Here is a 27,258-nt window from a genome sequence, read left to right as displayed (position 1 = left end):
GACTTGACATAAAAAATTCAGAGCAGTGCGGCGTTTATTCCAGAGGAAATAATTATAAAACACGACACGTGAGGCTTTTTTTACAGGACACTGATGATGTCACAAGTATTTATAGAAACTTTTTTTTGTTGCTATGATTTTTTTTTTTTTTATTCTATTACTTAAAAATGCTTTCATCACATTTTGATACTAGCTTGTGTTCATGCTTTATTTTAATATTTTATTTGTAACCTTTTATACTATGTATATTTACGTTTCTGGGGCATTTGTTTTGAGTCCCGCTAAGAAAAAAACAGAAACTAAACAGAAAAATCAAATTAATATTGAGATTTTTTTTTATTTTTCATGTTTTTTGAGAGTTTTTTTTTTTCTCTATTTTTGTCATTGGTGGAAAAAACACATTTTTTTCATCATTTTAGCTCATCATTAATGCCTTAAGTTCTTTTTATATTCAGTGTCCTGCCGAGGTATTTAGGTAACTACTTGGTTAAATTAGCCTCTTTTCTGAAAATAAAAAGACGCTTAATCAATTTAACTCAGCATTCACCAAAAATATCAACTTATAAATGTGGAGAAAGTTTCTATTTTTGTAAATGTGGGTTGTTAATAAAGGGGGGGAGTCTAAATGTGTCGGGAGCGATCTATAATTCATCCCCTTTCTCTATTTCTGGCTCCATGCTGTTGATAAATTATGAACGTTGGCTTTTTGAGCTTTACAGCAATATTTTCTCACCCTCAGATTCTCTAACGTCCCGTCAAACCCTTTTAGATCAGCTAGTTCATCAATAAAGCCGTTGATGTAAAGCTCTGCTCATAGTCCTTTCCTTGCAGTCGATGGTTCCACTTTGTAAAAAAAAATGACTTTGTGTCTGTCTGGCTCCATTGTAAAGTCAGTCTGAACTAGTCTCTGTATTCTTGCTTTGAAAGTGAATAAAGTATTTTCCGTAGTAAAAGCATTTTAATTGTTGGGGGTTTCTTTGCAACACCTGCTACTCCTTATGAGGATGATAATCTGATAGGGCTGCAAATAAATATTTAGCAAATCGATTCATCTTTTGATTATTTTTGAGTCGATTAGAAAAAAATCTGATAGAAAAAAGTTCCTTAAAGAAGATTTTTTTTTTTTTACGAAATTAAACCAGGTGTAACTAAAAGTTCACTACTTCAGGTAATGGCGCCTTCAGAAGAGCTGAATAGAGCATATTGACAGGAGAAAATGTTTTTTTTTATATCTTAAATGCAAAATGTTTAGGGTTTTTTTTCAATTTAGGTATAATTACTCTGAGTTTCGCTGTCAGCTAATGACACGTCTTACAGTCTATATTCCAGGAAACAATTAATTGCTTACTAAATAAGTTGACTATTGTTTCAATAATCAATCATGATTAATCCAATTAATTGTTTCAGCCCTATAATGTGGTTTTTATTATATATGAACTAAAGTGGGATATAATCAGTGTCTTGGTAAGTTTTAATGCTCCTATTCAGTCTATGCAGATTTCTTATTAAACTTAAACAAATGTTAATGTTTTGGAATAATAACCTAAATAAATACAGATATAATAAATTAATATAATAACGGAAACAAATATCAAAAGCAGCCTTGCAGTATAAAAAACCCCAAACACATTTAAAAATAAAACAAGTTGAGGTGAATTTCAGAAGCCACAGACTGGCCTGATTAGTGTTGGATCTGTAGAATCAGGAAATACTAAATCTGACTGAAATATCTCGGCTTAAAGGTCATCTAAGTTCTCTCACAAACGGAAACAAAGCCACTTTTCTGTCTGGAAATGGTCAAAAGGTTCTAGTGCCGTGGGAACTGAGGAACCCATGATGTAGAGTAACAATCCTACCCAGATTACTCCAAGAGGGCTTCATGTATGAGGTACCAAAACTCCACAAGTATCTTAATATCTGCAGGCCTCTGATAATAAGATATTCTGGAAGGATAGAATTATTATGAAAGTTAAAAAGGACATTAAGGTCTGTTTCATTTTTACACCTAAAAAGCAAGGTGGGGTGGAGCTAGTTTAGGGGCCTAATACTATTTCACTAGCCTAGGGATTGTGAAGCTTACTTTTTTATTTTTTACCCCTCAGCAATGGAATCATTATTTTTAACCATAATTTTTCACTCAAGTTTAACCGACATCAACGTTTCTCTAACGATCTACAGTAACAGGAACAAAAAAAAAGGGAAAATTGGATAAATATGGAAAGGAAGCAAATGGTTCCTTACGGTGCTTTATGTGGCAAGAGAAATCATTTTCTGAATCGTAAAGTTTGGGGTTTTATTCCACCTCCCTCTCTTGTTGCATGTCGATGTGCTCTTGAGCAACGCTTATTTCCAAGTTGCTGACCCAGTTCTGCCACGTGAATGTAGTTCTGGTTTAAAACGGCTTAAAAAAAACAACAGTTACCCCCTTTTTAAAATTAATGAAATATCTGGTTAACCAAATAAAAAAATAAAATAAGTTGAACTGAATTTCAGCAGCAACACACTGGCCTGATTAGTGTAGAAATAAACAAAATATGTCAGTTTAATTGACATTAAAGTTCCTCTAATGATCTAAAATATATATATAAAAAAAGGAGAAATAAGAGTTTTTTGCAAGAACATTTACTCCATTTATGGATATCGGCTCTCTGTGGTTTCTGTGGTCTAGAATCCAAAAAATTTACAAGATTTAGCCCTAGGTTTTGCTTTTTATTTGTTTACAAAGTAAAATTTGACTCAAACATTTCTCATAATTGGCAGAATCTGCCTATTTTAAACAGCTCCCTGAAAAAATAAACTTTAAAGAATAAAGCAAATTCTTAATAAATTTACGATTATTCAGACTAGAAGTATAATATTCCAACATTTAGATTTTTTATTCTTAAATTTTTATCATGTTTTAATGTTTTTTTTTTTTTTTTTTTTTAGACCATACAGTTTATGATTAATGATTTAAGGCTATAATTCAGTCTGTTGTCACCTTGGAGGCATTTTTTTCACAACTTCGAATTACATTAGGCCCAAACTCAATTAGGGAGGACTGAGTTTCTTAGTTTACAGGCTGGCATAGAGAGGAGCTTTTATTTTCCCCCATCGTAAACCGAAATGCTCCCAAAATAGGTCAACAGCGCCGCTTCATAACGAGACGTGTGAATTGCTAAGACAGTCCCAGGATAATAGCAAGTCCCAAAGCTTTCCAAACAAATCCCTCACATAGTAACACTGCCAACAATGAATTCCAGCAGGAGAGCTTTGTTCAAATGTGTAAGACTGGGTACAAAACATGTGTTCAAACAATACATTTGCAGCTACAGTAGACACAAGTTGTTATTTATAGATTCAAATTCTTTAAAAACATTTTTCTCACCTTTTTTTAAAGATGATGTTGGATTTTAGAAGGTATTGCAAAATAAAGGGTTACAATTTAAAAAAAAACTAAATATTAAGGTGTTATTGTTAACAAACAGTATTTGAAATTCTTCTGTGATCAAAATAAGAATATTTAGAAGGAATCAAAGGTAGATTTTAAACTTAAGAAAACCATCGCTACAGTCAAGCACGGTGGTGGCAGCATCATGTTATGGATTTTTCTTGTTCTGCTTCCTGGTGTATCACACAAAGTGTATGGATTAATAATGAAAGATGAAAGACTCCAGATTGTTTTACTTCACCTTAACTCAGTGGTTAGCAGAAGTGTTGCACCGATACCAGTATCGGGTGGGGCCACGATCCAGCACTAAAATGGTATCTGTATTGGCAAGTACCGACAAATAAGGCACCGACACCAATTTGAGAGCCAAAAGTTTATTCAACTATTGTCACCCATTCCAGGTAGGCAATAAAAAGTTCTACTAGATTCACTTTGTATTAGCAGGGGTTGACGTTAAGGATTTTTACCACACAATTTTTACTTGCCCAGTATAATGTTTGATAAATATAGTTCCTCATATTCATTTTTGTATATATATCAATGAAACATGTTTGTTTTTTAAAATGTTTTTTGTAATTCAGTATTTTTTAAGTTTCCAGGTTCCTGGTGTGTATCTGCATGCATCACATAATGAACTCAAGGCTACATTACCGTGTTAACATGCTTTTCAATCCTTCCTGCACATTCTTTTCAAACTAAACTTTGCTTTAAACTGTTGTGTGCTTGGAAAAATATAAATTGTAATGTTAAAAATCTAAAAAAAACTTGACAGGTTAAAAACTTAAGATAAATCACAAGACAGAAGTCAATGTCACAAATGAATAACTTTTATTTTAGAGTCACGGTATGTTTATACAAGATAATACTATTAATATAATGGGACTTTTCTAGAGAATCATTATACAGAGTTATTTTATACAGGGTTTCCACAGTCTGATATCATTTCAGAATTCCTGGACTTTTAACTGACTCGGGATTAGTTTTCCCTGACAAAATAAATGCAGCCGTTTGTCGTTTTGGTAACTATATCAAAATTACCGCTAGGTGGACAAAAATCACGCAGCTTTTTCAAATCACTCTCCCAACAATAAAAACTACTTGATCGGGCGATGGTTAAAATCGGGCCCTGCTTAGTCTTTTTCCTGCTTCACAAAGGTAGGCAGCAGCTTGACGAAGACATGATGGCAATTATTTTACATCCAAGTAGAATGCAGTTCCTCACATATACACACACATCAATTTCAAACAGATGGTATTGATGATATTGGTATCGGCCATTACTGCACTCCCAGGTATCGGTGCCAAAAAATGGCATCGGTGCAACACTAGTTTGCAGTTTTAAACTTCCAAATATTTTATTTCTGGAGGTTTTTCTTTTTTCAATAGAGAAAGAAATCACACTAAAAACTGTTTTAGAAAGTGAAAAAAGTAGCATAAATTGTTCTTTCATAAAATCCCATTTGGTTTCCATACTCTCTGGCAGAGAATTCAGACACTTTTTTTTTTTTTTTTATGAGAAGGGCTGCAGATTTTACATGACAATGGTGCAGCATGGACATCAGGGGAGTTCAGGGGGTTAAAGTCAGCCACAGAGCTCTGCAGGCTAAACACAGCTTCAGCAGCTGACAGAAAGACAAGGCTTTGGTCTGAATGTCAGGACTGAATTAGCACAGACACGATGGCATCCTAACAAACAAACCTCTCCAAACAGACACTCCATTCTTCTTTTTGGTCTTTCAATCTGGCTTCCAAAGTGATGGATGCATTTCAGTCAGGAAACTGTGGGGAGAAGAGCTGAATTTCTTACTTAAAAAAACAAAAAACAAACAAATCATTGTTCGAAATAGATCCATGTCCCAGAAAGCTTGTTGTCATACATTATGAAATAATAGAATCAAAGTTTAAGTGATTGCTCTGATTAAAGAGCATGTTTTAGACAAACTGAATCAAAATCAGAAACGCTGTTTCAAAACTTGCAGATTAACTTATACTCATTGATATGATCAGCTTTGTAAAAGCGAGTCTGGGTAGTAATAACAGCATAGACCTCAGAGAAGCATCTATTGCTGCCCATCAATGACTGAAAATTTCAAGTAAGAGAGATTATTCCTGCAGTGCAATGATCAGGAACATCTCCAATAAGACTAAAGGTAATATGTGACTCAACAGGATTAGCATGTTAGTAAGTAAGGTTTACTTATATATATATATATATATCACAAAGTGCTGTAAAATATGACGCATAAAATACATAACAGCACCATATAAAATACACATATACAAAATAAATACCATCATAGCAGTCCTTGAGAAAATGAAACAAAAATTTATCCTTTTAAAGCTTTAGACTCTTTTTCCAGGTGTATCATCAAAATAAGTGGTCCTCCTAATTATCAATCATTCTGGTGACATGTTTACGTGAAGCCGTCCTACGTGCTCATCCCCGTTTTCACTTCTGACATGGTTGAAAAATTGCAAATCTTCTTTTGGAAAGTAAGCTTGTATGAGCGATGTAAACAGTAACTTCTAAACAGGGCGTGCACGAGGAGAAATGGGCTCGTGCACGCCCTGTTTAAACTCTCGAGAGCAGGTAGAGGGTTGTAAATGTGAACTTTTTTGAAGTCGAGAGGGCGGGTCTTTTTTGATTTTGAGAAAATCCTCCACTATACCTTAAATATCAAGGTTTACATGTGGGTAAAGTAGACGTCTGATTACAACAGTGTCAGTGCCAGCCTAGTGGTTAGGGCATAGGGCTTTGAATCCTGAGATTGAGTTCGAACAACTCTATATAACTGTCACTAATATACATATTAGTTAGTTTTCATAACTATAATATGAAAAAATAAAGATATGAAAACTGATTACAGTTGGTATATACACCTTTCCCAGCAGATGTTATGCTTTGTTACCATTTATACATACAGAAATGCATCCACTTACAGATTAATTGTTTTCAAATCAATATATATAATATATTTAGTAGCATATATATGTATATATATATATATATATATATATATATATATATATATATATATATATATATATATATAGTTTTAGCAAAGATACTGTGTGGATCCCCAAGTTTTTTCTTGTTTTATATATATAGCCTATAGACGCTGGGCCCTTATTGGCTCCAAATACTAATTTAACCTTGATCCAGACAAGCAGTTAACAGCTTCAACAGAACAATTGTTGACCAACCGTTGTACAAAACTCTTGGGGCAAAAGTTAGTCTACATATTAGGGGATATGTCAACAAACTGCATTGAATTGAATTGCAGATCCTGAAATGTAAAGAAAGATTTCAAAAACTCTAAATTCCCAAGATGACAATTGAAAAAAAGGCTAAATATGTGGCCTGTTATGAAAAACAAACAGTAAAGCTGTCTTAGCTTGAGTTGTTCAGAAATACACATTCAGCACTTCAACTACCAAGCACGGTGGTGGAGGGGGAATTATTATGGTTTTTTTTTTTTTTTTTTTTTTGCAGCCAAGGGGTTTTCTAGGATTTGAAAAACCTGCAAGCATTCTAAAGCTAAAATAATGATCATGAAGATAAAAGCAAATCTTTACAGGAAGCCTTAATATATAGTGGCCTAGTCAAAGTTTGGAGGCCAAGTCAAGAAGTTATTTCCCATTAATGTGGTTCTATATGCATACGTCCTACTATGAACTATGAAATGTACCTAGATGCCAACAGAATAAAAAGATCTTTTATTTAGGGTTCAGGTCCATGTCAATGGAGAGGATAGAGAGAAAGATCTCTTTAGGTCAGCAGTGATTTGGTGATTCTGAAGTGTGAGTGGCAAAGCTAAAAACAACAACTACAGCCTGCCAGATGTGGCTGCTGCCTGCAACATGTAGAGGGACTTGTATGGTGGAGGAGGAGAGATGTTAACATGATGGCAGAGAAAATGACATGCAGACTCAACAGATTTCTCTCTTTGAGTCTTTTCAGAGGCAGATCCTGACAGCAGGCATGTGGTGGTGGGAGTACTCTCACTCTCTGCCCTACTTTCTGACTGATGATGCCACACAGAAACATGAGGGAGAATATCCTACATGGCTCAGCAGAGATGGATGAACGGATGGATGGAAGGATGGATGGATGCCAGAGATGATTGTAAAGCTCTTGTATTAGGACATACTAGCTGAACATGCTTTTGACGCGCTTTTTCAGCTTTAAACACACATCAAGCTACAAAGAATAAAGCTGTGAACTTCCGGTTTGTTTACATTTCAACTTAAGAGTTTAAGATGGAATAGTTGAACTTTAAACCAATACATAATTTTAGTTAATGGTGTCTTGGTATGCTTAAAAAAAAGGGAAAAAAAATATGATAATAAGACCAAAGAATGTTAAGAGTTTATTTTTTTCTACGATATTGGCTAAGATACAAAGACTGGAGAGAGAATAACTAAAACATTAGCCAAGTAACCAATCATAATATATAATAACATTAAAATAATTTGGAGATCTTTGCATTTCAACATCTTTAAGATATTATGATACTGTAGATGTCTGTTAAGAACAGACTGTGCTACAGTTTAACTGTGTTCCTGACTGTGTTTTAGTATCAATAGTAATACATTATTATGTAAAATAAATAAATAAACAACTGAAACATTTAATTACAACCCTAGTAAATCGATTACAACCAAAAACTTCAGTTATTTTAGAATCCAGTTCAATATGTTTGACTTGAGATGAGTTGATTAATCATCCAGAGGTGTAGCCAGAACATTTTTATAAGGGCTGAAAGCGGATAGGCTCCAAAACCTCAGGGTCAAGCTACACTGTTCCAAAAGGAAAATTAACAAGCAAAAAAATCCATATTTTCTAAATAAAGACAAACTATACTTTCCTATAGCCTTTGCTAACAAGTAGACGCATATATTTAAACATCTATGCTTTCTAAATAAAAGGTATAAAAAATTCTTTCAGTTTTGAGATCGGGGGCGTAAATCTTTTCTATCGTCATTACTTACGTACTTTTATCAATAAACATTCTGCATAAAATTGATATTTACAAGCAATAATATCTAAGTAAATTGATTATTTGATAAGCTTTTATTAAAATTGTTATTTATGTATGATTTCACTGAAGACTCCCAGATGACTTGGAGAGACACATTTTCTCTTTACCCTATATAACACAAAATCTAGTTCTGAAAATAGCATGAATTCTATATTAATCATCTTTGATGTTAGTATATTGATGTGAATAATTAAACACAAAAAAAATCAAAATTTTTTGAATATTCCACTTGATAGTATTACTGCTGCCACCATCAGAATTAGAGGGAAAATAATGGTAGGGGTGGCCAATGATTGGGTAAGGGTGGCCATGGCTACCCCTGGCCTCCCAATCTAGCTCTGCTCATGTAATCTTCCACAGACTCATGCTTTATAACCTTTTATTTCTTGTTAGCTCATAAAAAAATATATTTAAGGTAATAAAACACTTCTTTAGCGAAGAAATGTGGGTTTAATGGCAATCATTTGATATTTGCTTTACCGTAACTGACTTAAACTTGCTTTTTCAGTTTTAAAAGGTACTTTAGAACTGGAAGTTGATTTTACTGAATATAAATGTGTAGATAAATAGATTCATTTTTAGAAACTATAAAAATATTTCCAACTGCTTTAAAAAAAATGGCGTTAATGTTTTATTTTGAAAGTGAGTAATTCCTCTTCCGGTTGTAATGGCTGCAGCTTGCCGCCTAGAGCTCGCTGCCAGTTGGTCCAGGGACTCACGAGCGCAGCTCCCTTCTCCGTCCTGCGGCATATAAAGGCGCTCAGCGGTCGGAGACCTCCGTGTCAAGGCAGCGGTAACGTCTGCTTATTCCTTCCCGCAGACATTTCAAAATCCCCTTCCTTCACACCACCCGCGTCTGTGTCCCGTCACAGAGCGGTGGGGGGGAGGATAGAAAGAGAAGGGGGGCTTTGGGGGGGGGGGGGGGGGGGTCCATCTAGGAGTGACCAGCATGGACCCCCAAGCGAAGAGCCGCACCGGACCCGCGGCGATGGCGGCCGGAGGGAGCTACGGCGGCCGCCCGGTCTCTCTCGGAGTAGACGGGGGCGACTCGGAGTCCGGAGCGGGCTCAGAGGAGGCTGCCATGGGCTGCAGCGACACGTTCAGCAGCCTACCGGACATGGAGCAGGAATCTCTGGAGGACAAATTACGCGGACTGGCGTTCAGAAAGCAGACCTCGTATCGGTGAGTAGAGGGCAGAGGGAGGATGCTGGCAGGATGTCGCTCAGAGCAGGATGTGCTCAGGGATCCAGCGCGTGCACATTCCCGACATTTAAATATGGCTTAGAATTACAATTTATCTGCTCTAAAGGGAAAAACAAGTGAAGCTTAGAAATAGTTAAAGACTAAAGAGTAGGAGTTGTATTGTTATGAGGAAAGCAGATTTCTGTCCTGACTTGTCCAGGCAGGCATCGCTACGCTGCTGCTAATTGTCTCAGCATAAATCCAACCGAGCAATTTCAGCCCAAATAAAATAACATGTCCGCGTGCACACAAGCACGATGCGCGTGCATTTTCACTAGGGGGGTGGGGGATATTGATTGGTGAACAAAGTGTGTTTATGTGGATGCCAGCAGCAGCCTGACACCCCAGTGTGACTGACAGCTGCTGCTGATAGCAAATAATCACATTATTATAGATTTGATCTCACCTGAAAGAATCAGGAAAAGAAAAGAAAAATATGTCTGCATAGTTTCTCTGTTTATTTATTTAAAAAAAGAATGAGAGTACACTGGAAAAAAAATCTAACCATAGATAAGTAATTTTTTCTTAAAATAAGTGCATTTGTTCTTGGATTGAAGAGGAAAAAATAGACATTTTGCCAATGGAACAAGACAATTTGAAATTTAAAATAAGAAAACACAATTGCATTGTCTTATTTCAAGTGCATTTTATCTAATTATCTTATTTTAAGAGTAAAAATACTGATTCCATTGGCAAACTACCGGTAATTAATTTACCTACTTAAATTAAGGGTAAATACACTTAATTTAGGAAATTTTACTTTTTTTCCAGTGTAAAATTTTTTGTTGAGCACATGTTGTTTATATCACAATCTTATTTTGTGCTTTATTTATTTTAAAAGCTGGCTCCTTTGTGATTTGTTTCTACAATGACATATGATAACAATTACCAGCTTGCTTTAAAAAAATTTTTTTTTTATTATTACAATACAATTTACTATTATTCAGTACTTGGTAAATAAATGTTCACTGAAAGCCTTTACAAATACTTTATTTTATTTAATCAAATGAAAGAGAAGTCTAAACATTCTAGAGTTAGGTTCTACATATTGGGTACTGCATGGGGGTCACAAAAGTTTTGCTTGATTAGACTTTTTTTATATTCCTCCCTGCAATTTTTTCCACTAATTGAAATGTCTTTTAATACACATTAACATGAATTCAACACCTCAGGAGCTCTTTCAAGCTTTAATTACTTCTGTTAGGTTACTCCATATGTAATACAGTGACTATCGGACCAGTTTGATATAAAACAATCTCATACAATATATGTAATTAGGGGGTCCCTGCTCCACATCGCCATGAATTTTGGGGTCCTTGGCCTGGAAAACGTTGAAGACCCCTGCTTTAAACCATAAATCAGGATAAACTTGTAATTCCTTCATATTTGGATGGATTGTAAACTGCTAGCTCTATCCGAGTACCTTCAGTATGTTTTTTCTTTTTGGTTTTCAAATATTCTTACATAAAAAAAAAAAGAGTCCATATGTCAGACTTAAAAAACAATCAGTTAAAGATTGATCCATGCAGCTCTGTTTTTTTTAAACACAGAATGCAGCTCCGGTTGTTTTTGAATAATCTTTATTTTGCTCTTTATTTTGTTTGTATCAATCACTCCTATTTGTTTCTGAGTTACTGCAGCAGCTTTACTGCACCTAAATCCGGGTCAAATATATTTAAAAATTAGGACTCTTAATGAATTTGATGAACAGCAAAACATAATGGCTAATTAATCCTTGATCTAATTAGATTAATTTCCCCTCTTGTAATCATGCTCCCACTGAATTAACAAGCTAAATTCAGGGGGTATAAATAAAAAAAAAAGGTATGATGCACTGTGATCCAGTTATGAGACATTTAACAGATGGTAATTTGTGTTGTTTGTGTTTTTTTACCTTTTCTGGGAGTATTTTGTTTTTTTGTTCGGTGGATTTTTGTTATTCAGCCATAAAAACCAAAAGAGTGTCAAAGATCTTTCAGTTTTTGTTTTTGTCCTTAGTTCTTCTTTCGCTGGCTGTTTTGTCTGCTGTGTGAAAAAAGGGGTTTGCACAAATAAAGAAGAAAACAGGTTACTCATGCAAGCCGATTTGTCAATTCAGCATTAATCTAAAATTATTTAGAGGTTTCAGTTCTTTACCTTTATATAACAAGTGGTTCTCAGGTCTTCTAAGCTTATAAATCCATATACATTTGATTTTATGTAAGGATAATCCTAAAAAGCCTTAAAGGAATTTACTAAATTTAGCAGGAAAACATCCACCTTTCCTGAAAGGTATGTTCTCCTGTCTTTGCCACGTTATAATGTTGCTGAGATAAACTGGTGTCTCTGTTGCGTTTCATTTAAACCACAGGCAAACATAAAATCAAAGCTTATTAATCAAAAAACAAATAGTAAACACAAGAATTAATTCCATAAAGTTTTATCTACAGCTCTGAAAACATTCACTCAATTTTGTGCAGTCTGATGACCAGTCTCTTAATGAGATTTTCATAAATAAATAAAAAACAGCCAACAGGATACGTATCACAAACCCTTTATTTGGAGCTCATTTTCAATAATCTTATAAGTTAAAATTTAAAGCATTTTATGTAATTTCCATCTTTGATGTCTCAGCCGTACCCACACTGATGCTAAAGCTTTTGTAATAACCTGTAGTAATATTTTTACACCCCTGTGGAGGTTTTTAACCAGCTGAGGGTTAAAAATCATGCCAAAGCATCTTAGTTGAATTTGTCCAGCCTTAGACTAAGCATCCCGACATAAAAAAAATCAGAAGCACACTTGCTGATGTGATCAGAAGTTCGGCTTCTAGGTTTATTAGAGAAAGAGTAGATGTCATGGTCTATTAGTTACCGCTAGTGATCCAGATTTCAGAGTGACGAAGCAGACTTAAGGGCTGGTTATTCTCCTCCAGCATTATATCGCAGTGAGCTTGTCGCAGAATTTTGAAGCGTGGTCGCAACAACGCAAGAGGGACAATAACAAACTAGCCGTGGGTCTAGATACAGCGAGGTGAGGGCGAAAAAGAGCGGGGACCCAGGTGGGAAAAGGGTCCTAGCATTCTCGAGCACCTCGCTCTTCTAGCTGGTCCATCTTAACCCCGTAATGCCAAATGTATCATATTTGATACATACGGTTTCTGAAATGTCACCTTTTGCATAATTTAATGGTAAAAACTTCTCAAAACCCTATTGTACACAATCAGATATACCTGATACCAGAGGGCAGAAGACTACACAAAAAAATAATCTTGACTTATCGCATAGTAATAAATTATTAATATCAAAAATGTATTTCTGTTTTTTCTTTTTATATATTTTGATAAAAGGCTAAATAAGGACTTCAAACCAAAAAAAAGTAATTTTCTGTTTTGTTTTATTCTTGGATCGGGCTTTAAAGGGTTAAAGAGTCATTTTTCACAATGGCGGTCGTACAAACAAAACAAGCCAGTAAGGTACCAAACAGGAAATATGCATAGTGTAGAGGGGATGTAGATTTGACCAATCAGAGGCCTCCTGTCTGCGTTCAGCTACAATTTTGGAGAGGTGCAGCAGAGTGTCTTCAGGGGGGGCGGGGGCATGTCTGCGTTAACTGCGACACACGCAGACGACCCTGTTTCTGAGCATAAATCAGCCTTTTGACTGTTGTTTTATTTTATTTTTTCTGAGTAGCAGTAGTTTTGACTAGGGCTGGGTATTTTCGCCAAAGTCCTGAATCGATTCGATTTTGATTCACACAGTTCTAACTCGATTGATTTCGATTCGATCTGTTTTTTGAAAAATGAAAGTGGTTCAACTGTGTTTTAAAATACTCATATATTTAGTTTTTTCCTGTCACATTAAACACAAAGTGCAAACTTGTAAATCAGACAGTTTAAACTTGAGATATGAACAAAACTGTCTCATAAGTGCAAACTTGTTTGTGAAAAGTGAAAAAGTGAAGCCTCACATGAGCAAGCAGACGTTACACAGCAGACATGCATGAGCTGCATTATCGTCGCTGCACAAACCATATGTGCAGCGTTGTCTGTAACAACTACAGGGTGTTTTCTGGTCAGCCCCCATTTGTTAATGTCTTCAGTCAAGCTATTGGGTACATTTGCAGCTGTCTGGCTTGAAGTCATCTTGAGTGCATCTTTCCTGCTCATTTGAATGTGAACGTCACGTGGGTCACTATAAAACTAATCGATCTCATTCCCCAGACATCAATTTTGCAAAAAAATAAAGGAATCGATTCAAAATCGATTTTTTTACCCAGCCCTAGTTTTGACCTTTCGATCTCCCATTTAATTCAATTCAATTTCAATTCAGATTATTTATATAGCGTCAAAATTACAACACAAGTCATCTCAAGGCACTTTAAAGTTCAACCAGATCATCCAGTCAAATTGAAATTCAAAGTTTTCTATCTAAGGAAAACTAGTTGATTGCATCGACTCATTGACTCAAATACAATCCCTCACACTAAGCATGCTTGTAGTGACAGTGGAGAGGAAAAACTCCCTTTTAACAGGAAGAAACCTCCAGCAGAACCAGGATCAGTGTGAGCGGCCATCTGCTGAGACCGACTGGGGTTCAAGGAGACAGTCCACTTGTTCCCAGTCTGGTCTTATTGTTGAATCTTGAAACTAAACCTTGAAGTGAGGTCTGCAGAGCTGCAGATGTTATTCTAGGTTCCTTAGTGACCTCCTGGATGTTCCACCAACGTGCTTTTGGAGTAAATTGGCCTCCCATTTTGCTTTCCATACCAGATTAAATCTTACATCCCACTTTAGCCTGCTTCATGTTGTCAGTCTGGTTCTATAGAAGTAACTTGATTCTGCAGTAATAGTGCCTGGGGGTTTTTAGGGTGGATTTGAACTCACAATCATGGTTAGTCACAGTTCACTGTCACAGTTTCACAGCAGTGTGTTCATAACAATATGGTTTAAACAGGATCATCTTAGCCTGTTTCAGCCTTTGCATCGGCCATTGGATTCAGCGTATTCCCCTGCTGGATTAATTCATCTGAAAACAGCAAGATTTGGGAGATGTTAGAGCAGAACGGCCTGTTTGTTTCCCCCAAAGAGAAATGTGGAAATAACGCCTCAGATGGTTTAAAAGGCTTCGATATTTCATTGAAAATAGATATAGTGTTTTTAACCTTCAGTGGCATGAAGACGAAACCAATGAGTCTCACCAAACAAGAAAAAAATGAATCCGCCTCTGTCTTGTTGCTGCCGGATCTTGCATAGAGTTTAACGAGATTATATTTGATTTGAGGTAATCTGTGAAGCTCAGAATCAGCCATGTGGAGGAAACAGCCAGCCGGTCAGAGGAGGAAGGTAGTTTACATAACTTTGAAGTGGCCAATGCCAAGAAGTGAATTACCATATGTGGCTATATGGGAGTGAGAGCTGATCAAAGACAGGGTCTGTGAGCTTCTTCTCTGCTGCATTGTGCTTCCAGCAGCGTGAGGCACGTGGAACTTATCTGCCAGAACTTCGTCACACGTTATCTGTGTGTGCGTGTCCTTCCTTTTATCTATTCTTAGACGTCTCACCCATCTGGCTGCATGATGACCCTAACTTAGTGAGGAACACACCAACATTTCTGGGTTTTTCTGTTTAAGGAGTTTTTTATAAAGATATTGACTGGATAAAAGAATCCATCCACCCATTACTTCCTTGACTTTTAATTCAAAGTCAAATAATTTTACCTTAAACAAATCAGCTAGGGAAAAAAAACTCATAGAAGGAGGTTAAACTATGAAGTGTTTAACTTTGACACGGGAAATATGCATGAATAAACCTTGCCTAATGAATCTGTAGGAAATTGCCTCTAATTAACTGGTCAATCAGCCTGCTTAACCCACAGTCAGTAATTGAACTTCCTGCCTATTTGTGACAGCCGGTCATCTCTGTTGTTCATTTAATCCCATAACAAATTATAAACATCTAAAGTTCTCACAGCTCATAAAATGAGCCTCCTGTTCTGTTCAGAGCTGCAACTCCAAACTAACACTGATCTGAGATGATAAAACTCTGCTCTGTCCTCTTCCTTCTAAAAGCCTATATGTCTACATTACACGGGTATGTTACAAATTATGTAATAGTTGAGTGAGATTCAAATGAATGCATAAAATATTCAGCATTGCTAAGAGCTGCATTCATGTGGGATTAGTCATGATAGATATTACTGGTGTAGAGTAAGATGGAAAAGATTAATCCTTTGTTTGTCCCTCAGTTGGTCAGTTTGCAGTAATGCAGCAGCAAAACAACAGATCCAATATAGAGGAAAACAAGCAAAAAGTGAAAAATACTGAACAAACAATATGTATATGGAAGAAAAACAGTCTCATTGGAATCTGCCTTTTTTTTTTAACATCGAATTTTAAACGCTGAATTTTTTTAACCAAATTTCAAACACTTCAGCTGCAAAAATTCAGCTGCAAAGAATTCAGATGCAAAAAATTCAGGTGCAAAAATTCAACTGCAAAAAATTCAGGTGCCAAAAATTCAGGTGCAAAAATTTAGCTGCAAAAATTCAGGTGCAAAAATTCAGGTGCAAAAAAATCAGCTGCAAAAGAATCAGCTGCAAAAAATTCAGGTGCAAAAATCGAGGTGCAAAAAATTCAGGTGCAAAAATTCAGCTGCAAAAAATTCAGGTGCTAAAATTCAGCTGCAAAAAAATTCAGCTGCAAAAGATTCAGGTGCAAAAATTTAGCTGCAAAAATTCAGCTGCAAATATTCAGGTGCAGAAAATTAAGGTGCAAAATTCAGCTGCAAAAAATTCAGGTGCAAAAATTCAGTTGCAAAAAATTTAAATGCAAAAAATGCAGGTGCAAAAATTCAGCTGCAAATATTCAGGTGCAAAAAATTCAGGTGCAAAAATTCAGTTGCAAAAAATTCAGCTGCAAAAATTCAGGTGCAAAAATTCAGCTGCAAAAAATTCAGCTGCAAAAAATTTAGGTGCAAAAAATTCAGGTGCAAAAAAATTCAGCTGCAAAATTCAGCTGCAAAAAATTCAGGTGCAAAAATTCGGCTGCAAAAATTCAGCCGCAAAAGTGTTGACCTTTTGGTGAACTCAAGCCAAAGCAATTTCGTCATATGACACAACGGCTGAGCTCAGCGCTGTTCCCGGCTGAATGAGGAATCTTTTTTGGTTAAACAGATAGAATTACAAAACATCAGTTAGCTACTGACAGACAGCTATTAGAGTTTTTCCTCTTATCAGACTGGGTAAAACAACTGAGCCGATCACAGCTAGTACAGCACCCGTGTCTGTTTGCCGCCGCCATGTTGCCTCTGGCTGAAATGAAGAAGGAAAAAGTTTGCCGCCGGACGCTTCTTCCGGATCAAGCCAAGAGCTTTGGCAGATGGGGTGCCATACTAACTGTGATTGGCTCAGTTGAGCGCAGCCGTTGTGTCATGTGACGAAATGAGCTAATTTCATTGGCTAGAAGCTGCTCGACTCTATCGAGTGTAGATTGCTTTGGTTTGAGTTCACCAAAAGGTCAACACTTTTGCGGCTGAATTTTTTTCTGGTGAATTTTTTCCAGATAAAAATTGAGTGTAAAGAGTTCAATGTCTAAAAAAATCAGTGTTTAAAATTCGGTGTCAAAAAAATTCAGTGTTTAAAATTTGATGTTGAAAAAAAAAGGCAGATTCCAATGAGACTGTTTTTCTTCCATATATGTAGGACCTATGCGGATGAGCAAAATCGGCTGTTACATTAAAAAGAAACATTAAAACATGAAAAATTGGCTAAATGTTGAGAAAATGTTGAATTGTGACCTGACGCATGGAGGGATCCCGTTATCAGTCTTCTATGGTTGCAGGGAAACCAGTCACCCAGAGAAACTGGTCAATCTCAGGCAATAACTGGTAATGGATTACTGCCGCTTTGGGAATATAATACCACATTTTATCAAGAAGAAACTCATAAGCGTTGCTTTGGTTTGGACATCTTAACAACCTTTCAGAGGATTATGATATCCTCTAATATTCTATCCAACAGGAAAAATATTAAGTTCATAATATTTAAAGTATGTTTTCCAACAATTATTGCACTCCTAACTGTCCTTTGAGGCATAAATAATGGATAAACTGATGATGATATTTACACTTTTACCCATCGGAGGTTAAACGAGCATCAGATGAAGAGAAACAGCCCATTGTGAGTGACAGAGCTCCCCTTGGACCGGCTGGTTTGTTCTTTTGTTTACGGTTCTCACACCCACAGCTGTGGGGGTGACAATGATGTTATTGTGACGTTATGTCATGAGACGTAGGTATTGCTGTTGTAGGAGGCAATCCTTTGTCAGACCTCATCAGTTGAGCAACATCACTCTGACTGGTTGACGGGCTTTTTCATTTACATCATTTAATGTTCCATATGTTAGTAGAACATATGCTCCACTAATTATAGTCAATCCATTAAACAATGAATGATGTTTGGTTTAATTAAAACACAATATTGAGGCACAGATATGTTTGACACTATATGAAATTAAAATAAAATGACATAATTACCCTATAGAGATGAGGAACATCTCACAGAGTTCTTACTAGGATTTTTAAATGGCGTAGTTAGGAAGGGTGGGGGAGTTTTTTTAAATTTTTTGGGAATCTTTCCCAACCTGGTCACTTCACCCCTGCTTTCAAAGCTGTCCCTCTATCTGCTGGTGCATCTGCCTGCAAGTTGAGTCAATGACAGTGTTTGAAGGATGTTGTTCACATTTCCACAGTGTTTTCCTTACATATATGTGCAAATAAGGAGGTTAATGTGTTTAAAATCACCCTTCCATGGCCATTAGCCTCAATAAAAGTCAGTGTATCAGCCTGATTTCAATGTCCTTTTTTAAACTTTCAAAGTAACCAGCGTTGGTGCTGAAATGCGCTGCACAAAACCTTGGGAAAAGGAGCCCAGATGTCCAATACAAGGACCAATACGTTCATATAAAATCAGCAGCCTGAATTTCACCACAGCAGGAAAGATTTGAGCGTAGGGGCCCGCTACGCTGAAATAAGCTAGTTAAACCCTGTCACACATCGAATAGTCGTTTTCTGTAGGATTTAGGTCTGAGAATAGAGAAGGAATAAATTGCTCTAAAAAATGCTGCTCCAGCCTTAATGAATTGTAAAGGTAAGTAGGCCCCCAGCATAATAGGTCCTCCACTGTACCTAACCGTTGGCCTAAGGGACTTTTCTGCAAACTCATCCATTGTAGCATAAGAGACTCGCCTTAAATCTTTGTTGTTGAAAAATTTTAATTTATTTTCATCTATTTGAAGTTTTTGGTTTGGTAAAAGGTCCAGCAATGTTTGCTAGAGTCCGCCTGTTTAAGTTTGTGATTTTAGACTCCTTCCTGATTTGTGATCAAATTTCTTAATTAAAATAAATCTAATGTTTCAAGAAGATCAAGATACCATAAAATCTGACATGATTTCATACCAACATCACCTGTTTGCATAAGAGTTAAACCATAAAGGATTCAAAGTTTTTGTGTCATCAGCCTTCTGCTGTGGTCAGATTTAAACTTCAGCCTTTCAGGGAAATGTTGCAGAAACGGGCCTTCACACGACAGGATTTCGCAATGTTATCCTCCTACTATTTACAGCCCACTTTGCAAACAATAGGCTGTCCTCACATTGCGGTTTGCTCTGGTCTCGTGTAATCTAACGGGCCGCGAGACAGCGCTGGGCATAGGAAGAAAGTGCAGAGAAACAAGAGGAGAAGTAAAAACGGCAAAGAGAGTCGAATGTATCTGGGGTGGCTGCTGCCGTGCACCACCTGCAGGGGTAAACAGTGATCAAAGCACTTTCATCATCTGATGCTGGCGGAATATGAAGCTCTTTTCAGCTTTCAATTAGGACAGAGCACTGAGGAGACCGGGAGAATAGAGAGATGAAAAAGACGGCCAGGGAGGGAGAGGAGGAAGAAAGGCTGAAGGCTGGAGATGGAGTCAAAGGAGAGTCATTACTCAAGAAATATAAAAGAGAAACGTATGAAACGAGTAACAGTGGGGCATTATATAGTAATTGCTTTATTAGTCTTGCATAAGGGGAAAAATTACAAGTTAAATGGCTCTAAGAGTAGAATAAGTTTGCTGTGTTGTATGGACCTGCGCTAGAACATTAGAACTGTAATTTAGAGCCATTGGAGCTGCAGCTGATGCTGTGTTTACAGTAAAAACGGCCGTTTGATTGGTTGCATAGCTTGTGGCCAATTCCAAAACATGCTTTCCTTTGAGCTTTTAATAGCTTTCATGCATTTCTTTTTTTAAACTTTTTAATCTCCTGCAGTTTTATACGAAACAATGCAACAGCCTGAAGGAAAGAGAGATCTCAGATTGAGAAAACGACGTAATGTCTATTTACAGTAATTGTCTAACAGCGGCACATCACAGTGCAGCACAATGGTCCTGGCCTTTCCCCTTGGGAAATTATATCTGAAAGGGCAAAAGCAAGAGGAATACCTGGCGCACACAATGGGGTACGGCATGCAACACAGTTCAAAACACAGACGCAAATAACAGCAGAAACATGACACGAGTACAAAAATACTCTGAACATTAGATGTGATGTTTATTGTGATGATTACAAAAGTTTAACTAACATTTCTCATACTCTTTATGACGCTGGACCCGGCCTGTATTGAATTGCAGTCATCACCACCAAATGAAAGTCTGCAGTTTTGCAGTTTTTAAAGATAGCTATAATATTTCAACTGCTTGCAAATAACACATTCAGTCACATGATATGGATCTGCATGAACAGCATTATAAACGGAGGCAACTAAACAATTAACACTGTCATTCAAAATAGTAACGTTAAAGTATTTTAAATGCTCCTGCAGCTCTACTGCATGTATTTAGAGACTTGAAAACACAAATATGACTAAAAATGACAGAATTCACAATGTAGTATGTGAACTTTATTCAATAAAATTACTGTACATTAACAATTAAATAATTTTTTATCATACATTCTCAAATTTTCTGTAAAAGATAGATTTTCAACTTTAGCATGAATTGCAAATTGAATAAGAGTTTATCATAAATTAAGAAAACGTATATCTGAATGAGAGATTTTTGGAAGAATGATGAAAAATATTATGCTAGTGTTCTTATAATAATCTGCTATCCTAGACAGTCATTGGAAAACTGGTTTCACACCACAGTTTTAAAAGTTTAGAAAACTGGTGCCTAAAGTTTGGTAGAAGAGGACAATGAATTTTTTTGGTTAACTTTGATTTAATTAATTTACTTTAGTTTGATTTTAATAGAAATAATTATCTCTAAGTGGTCTTAATTGCTTACTACGGAAGAGGAATAGGGCCACTGAAAAAACAAAAACAAAAAAAGTTAAATTTTATTTAAAGTCAGAATTCTAAAAAAAAAAGTAAAGTCAGAATTTTGAGATTAAAGTCAGAATTCTGAGAAAAAAGTAAAGTCAGAATTCTGAGAAAAAAGTAAAGTCAGAATTCTGAGATTAAAGTCAGAATTCTGAGATTAAAGTCAGAATTCTGAGAAAAAAGTAAAGTCAGAATTCTGAGATTAAAGTCAGAATTCTGAGAAAAAAGTCAGAATTCTGAGATTAAAGTCAGAATTCTGAGAAAAAAGTCAGAATTCTGAGATTAAAGTCAGAATTCTGAGATTAAAGTCAGAATTCTGAGATTAAAGTCAGAATTCTGAGAAAAAAGACAGAATTCTGAGGTTAAAGTCAGAATTCTGAGATTAAAGTCAGAATTCTGAGATTAAAGTCAGAATTCTGAGATTAAAGTCAGAATTCTGAGAAAAAAGACAGAATTCTGAGATTAAAGTCAGAATTATGACTTTTTTCCCATACTAAACTGAATTTTTTTTTTAAAATCAGTTAACTTTTTTTTTTTTTCAGTGGCCCTAATCATTTTCCGTAGCTTACACTTGGCCTCACATCAACCTTTTTTTAGATGTTAAGCACTTAAAACTATTCTTAAAAATCTTTGAGTTATACATCATTTTTTTTAGTTAATCATTTTTATTTTAGTATTTCAGCTCAGATCTGATGGATGGACTTAGCCGCCCAAACCTCTCTTCTCCGTCTCCATTATCCCTGACGGCTGAAGAGCACCCCAAATAAAATCGATATGAAATCCAAGCTCTCACCTGAAACACACAGACGTAGCTGCTCTTTAATGTTTTTCCCAGCCGTAGCATATGCTGGTTAGACGAAGCATCAATCCAGCCAAACACTTGTCTCACAGTCCGAACAGCTTAAAGACACTCATGAATTTTTAAACAGATGATCAGAGCACCGATTGTCGATGAAACGTGAGGCTTACCGACACATCTTTCCTCCTCTCCTCTGGTCCTCTGCTCTGATCAACAGGCGTACATGCATATTTATGACCCATTCCTTGGCTACACAAGGTCATTCAAAAGATATGCATCTCATTTCTATATATTGACTATTAAGAATAAACAAAGAATTTGTAATAAAAGTGGTAAATGTTGTCTTTAAATGTGATAGATGGACGTAGAAGAACCAAATCCAAATCTTCAAAATTCAACACAATAGGCACTTTATTAGTGTTTTTTATTATATTTTTTAGCATGCAGATGTTCTATGTGAAGCTTATAAATGACAGGTTGATTTATTTAAATTTTGCAGGCATTGTTTCTTTTTTGTTTGACATTTTCATTGTCTTTTGCAGCACAGCAAGTGATAGACCGTTACTCTGAAAACAACATAAAAAGTTTGACTACAGATGACCGATGCGGACAAACGGAGAATATGTTTGAAATTCCTTAGACACCAACCTGGCTGTGGTGTACAGGGGGTCTGGCGTCGGGTTGTAGGTGGGCTTTGAACCAGCAGGGACTGCTGCACTTCACAAACCACATTGCGTTTTGAGTGAAGGGCATAAGGTGGAAATATTGCAATAAGCAACACCTCAGTTCAATTCAATTTATTTCTATAGCGCCAATTCACGACACATGTCATCTCAAGGCAGTTTACAGCTAAACCAGATCATACAGTCAAACATTCAAAGTTTTTGACCTAAGAAAAACCAGTTGATTGCATCGACTCATTGACTCTCAGCAATCCCTCACACCAAGCATGCTTGTAGCGACAGTGGAGAGGAAAAACTCTTTTAACAGGAAAAAACCTCCAGCAGAACCAGGATCAGTGTGAGCGGCCATCTGCTGAGGCCGACTGGGGTTCAAGGAGAAATACAGAAAGAAGCACAGATACAAAAGGCAGGAAACACACACCTCCAGGAATTTAGGTTTTATAGCAAAACAGAGCTTTTCCCTTCATATACAACTGTTTATATAAAAGAAAAACAACAACAAGAAAAAAATTGTAAAAATTTGTGTGAGAGCCAGGCTGCCTTCAGACCTAAATCATAGATATTTGGTTTGGAGGGAAAGAAAAGTGCTGTTATGAGAAGCTTGTGGATATATATATGTATATACATACCGTATATGTGTATATATACGTGTATAAATATATCTATATATATATATATGTATATATATATAAACACATATATATATATATGTGTATATTTATATGTGTATATATATGTAGACATATATATATATATATATATATATATATATATATGTGTGTGTGTGTGTATATATAGGTGTATATATTTATATAATCAGAAAATAGCACTATTCATTTTAAAATTACTTAATTTCTTTTTGTTGTTCACAGTTATTGGGTGAGTTTTTGGGAAGTCATGTTAGATCCTCTTTGTACAACATCTTTCAACATTTTCAGCAAAATGGCAATACTTAAAATGGAAACCTCTGCTTTTAGTTCTCTTTAACTCACATGCAATCATTTTTTGCTACTTCTTAAAAAAAAAAAAGATACATTTTAATGAATCACTAAATGTTGAATAATAGCGCAGCAGCTTCCCAGAACTAAACACATTTGTTTCATGTTAATTGATTGCTTTAGCTTTAAATCTGAACTTTTTGGACACATACAGAGCTTACAGTAAATGCTGGAGTCAGCCTTTGATCATGTGCATATGTTAGCGTTATGTCAGACTCTTAATCATGGTGAAGTGTTACTACATTGACTCACTTCTCCCATCTCTTGTCGTTTTTACTAGCATTACTACAACCCCCCTCACTCTCTGCGTTCCAGTTGGCTAGTAATGTGTTTGCTCATTCATATCTGTCTAAAAACAGGACTGATAATGTCTTTTTTTGGCATAGCAGGTTTTCTGATATTCCTCTCTCCTTTCATGGCCTTTTCAGGAGTGTTTCAGAGATCGGCTGTGTTGGCATTGGGGTATTTTACCCATAATACGGCATGCTGAAGCATTAAGAGGGATTGGCTAACAAGAGCCGCTCCTTATTAGTTGTCTGGCTGGCTGTAAGAGGCTTTTCCTGCTTGAAAATGGGGTTAAAAAAGAGGGCAAAAGCAGAAAAACAGAAAAGAGAAGTAAGTGTTGCTTTTTTTTTTTAGAGAAGAGGAACCTGGCTGAAAAAAAAAAATGTTTAATGCTTCATCTTTTACTTCCTTTCTCCAAAAGACATGGCATGACCTTACATGCTTTGACAGTCAATACCGATTCTTTTATCTGGAAATGTTACAAAAGATGAAAACGAAATAAAGTGACTGAAATAAAGTTAAGTATACAATAGTTTTAATTAAATTGCAACCAGACTTGAAGTAAACAGCAAACAGCAGTTATCTGCCTATCCTAAATGCTTCACTTGGAAAAAAATAAACAAAACAAAAAAACTCTAGGTCAGAACAAACTGTCTGGCTAACCTTCTCTCTCATGTTCGTCTGTTTACATTCCTTAAACGGGACAGAAATACAGGCCCAGAACAGCAATGTTTTCAAAATCCCCTCAATGCAATACACTCGTTTATATTAAAAAAATAATCTTTTCTACAATCTAATGTTTTAGTTTCTTGTGAAAACAGACAAAAATGTGAATTTAATTGTCATAAACTCAGTAGCTCAATTTTGCATGCTACTGAATTATTACAAATTTATTGTGAAATTGAAATAAGTGTATAAGTGTGTTTATTAATCTAAAAAAAGCAACATTGCCATGACCTTAACAACTACCCTTAAAAGGTTTTGCTTAGGTTTTTATTCAGCAGGGTGCTTTAAAGGCAAGGATGTGATGATTGAAAAAAAATGTTACATGATAGAAAAGGACATGCTAGCTTCTGGCATGGTAGACGGGGGAGGCTGGGATTTAATGCACTTCATAGAGTTGAGTTTTAGCATTCCACTTAGAGCAACCAGAACAACCTATTGAAAAGCTCTAGTAGCAGCACAAAGTCTCTCCCACCACATTGTGGCATTACTCTAAAAACAAAGCGCTATATCACAGTTAGCATCCACTTCATTGAAACAAAGTGGACAATAGTCAGACAGTATGTCAGAGGGACATACCCTGTTTAATAATGATAGTTTTACATCTCTGTACATTGAAAAAATAAGTGTTTCAAAAATCTTTTTCCTCTTTTTTATTGAGTAACATGTTTGGTTTTTACTAAAATAAATAATTTAAATGATGCATAAAACCACATTTCTGTCTTTCAGTCAGCATTTAATACACCTGGCACAATAAATAGTTAAAATAATGTCCTATCTTTACTTAACGCAGCATAGCGGTAAAACTAATTTTAGCCTTTCAGGTTATAAAGAGATCTTCTTGGTACAGAGAAAACAGATTTTTTAAAGGAAATGTCCGCTTATTAATTAATTGATGGGATAATTCAACTTAATATTATTTCAATAATCTAGAACTTGCATTTCTAGTTTTATGTGTTTTATATATTTTGTTAGGTACGTAGACCTTAGTGTGATTGATAAAAAAAGTAATGCTTAACAAACTTCCTAGCTCATGTTGATAGATTTTTCTTATAATTTATTATATTTGATCTACAGTATACTGACTAGGGATGGAATGGTTTATGAAAACCGTCCGAACAGTTCGGTTCGACTGTCTCGGTTCGATTCGCGTGTGTTTTGTTCGGTTCATGCGCTGCTTCTTTTTCTCTTAGGCGAAGCGTTTACACTCCAGAGCAGAAGGTGGCAGTACTGCGACCAAAGCCAACCACCAGTAGTAAACAAGAAGAAGAAGAAGCGAAGCAGCGTAGCCGGGTGTAGCAGAAAAAAATCAATTGTGTGGGTATGGTGAGTGGGAAAGAACAGGAGTTGGAAGACGCGCCAGCAGCACTTTATAGGTCTGCTGTATGGGACCACTTTGCATTTAGAGTGACCTACGATGACGGCGGAAAGAAAGTTGTGGATAAAAGTGCAACAGTGTACAAGCATTGTGCAACACGTTTTGTTTATGCTAACAGCAAAACCACCAACATATCAGCTCACCTGCAGAGACATCATCCCAGTGAGACAGTTGGCAGTGCAAGGAGGAGAGGGAAACAGTCGACAGGACAACTTCAACTCCCCACAGCTTTCAAACAGACATACGGTGACGAGTCAGAAAGGGTGAAATGCCTAAATGAAGGAGTGGGATATTTCATCGCCAAAGATATGCAGCCTTATTCCTTAGTGGAGGGTGCGGGATTCCGTTCTATGATTAAAGCCACAATATAAAATCCCATCCCGCAACCACTTCAGCAACACGGTAATTCCCGCACTTTATGAAGAGATCCTACTTTTAAACTAAGACTTTCACAATGATGTACCAAATGTCAGACTGTGTTTTTCTTTCAGTTTTAACCTGACTATACAAAGACTAAACAATCAACATATACCGAACCGAAAACCGTGACCACGAAACCATGAACCGAACGGAACAGTGGATTTCGTGAACCGTTCCACCCCTAATATTGACTAGCCTATTATTTTATTGTTGCTCCTAGATAAATATTAGTCAAGAGAATTATTATTAACAGATGTCACTCACCAGACACAAAATATATAATTTTTTTTTATGTTCAGAATAAATTGTAGATTAATCATAGAATAAAGTGCTGTTAAAACCATCTACAGCTCACCTCAGGTTATATTTATAAATTCCTTCTGCTGTTTGCTAATGTCTCCCATCTCTTAGTTCATATATGATGCATAGTTTGCACAGCTACCCTGTTGGTGAAAACATCAGATAGACCGGACCATGAGCTGGATGATATGACGGCTTACAGACTCACTTTCTGTTTCATCAGCTTTATTTCTGTCTTAACGATTGCATCGCTTGATGAGTTGATGTCTGGATTAAACAGCACAGAATATACAGCTAACAGATGCTGGAATCAAGGTTTTCCTTTTTTATATTGCTTGATTTTTCTGCACTTTTATATTTCATGCCTTATTTTTTTTAGTGTAATTTGTTTGTATGAATGTTTCAACCCTTAAATAATCAGCCAGAAATAAAGTTGGAGGGGGAGGAGAGGGCTCAGATGAAAGCAAACAGAACCTAGCTAACCAAACAGAGCAGGATTAAAGCATGTGTGAGGAACAGAGGGGGAAAGAAAGGATGGAAGTGTTTTATTGCTGCGCTTTTTTCACTTTCAAACTAGCAGCTCATCTCTTTTCTAACAAGCCCATCTGTCTCGATAATGAACC

General features: G+C 36.1%; 1 protein-coding gene across 8 annotated transcripts in view; it reads left to right on the top strand.

Annotated features, from left to right (window-relative positions):
• Nucleotides 1-9,381: 9,381 nt before the first annotated feature.
• The window catches only part of dgki (diacylglycerol kinase, iota), a 103,825-nt gene continuing 85,948 nt past the window's right edge, over nucleotides 9,382-27,258 (top strand). For 5 of the 8 annotated variants that reach the window (XM_038300204.1, XM_038300209.1, XM_038300207.1 and 2 more), the window contains exon 1: nucleotides 9,382-9,654. In XM_038300204.1, the coding sequence (XP_038156132.1) occupies nucleotides 9,422-9,654 (233 nt within the window). In that variant the 5' untranslated portion in view covers nucleotides 9,382-9,421. The remainder of the gene's footprint in view (nucleotides 9,655-27,258) is intronic. The other 3 variants (XM_038300211.1, XM_038300210.1, XM_038300206.1) reach the window with 1 other exon arrangement.

The sequence above is a fragment of the Cyprinodon tularosa genome, unplaced genomic scaffold (assembly GCF_016077235.1).
Source record: "Cyprinodon tularosa strain WSP-4 unplaced genomic scaffold, ASM1607723v1 ctg442, whole genome shotgun sequence".
In the NCBI taxonomy this organism is placed as follows: domain Eukaryota; kingdom Metazoa; phylum Chordata; class Actinopteri; order Cyprinodontiformes; family Cyprinodontidae; genus Cyprinodon; species Cyprinodon tularosa.
The sequence above is the reverse complement of the archived record's forward strand: the minus strand, read 5'-3'. Positions and strand labels throughout refer to the sequence as shown.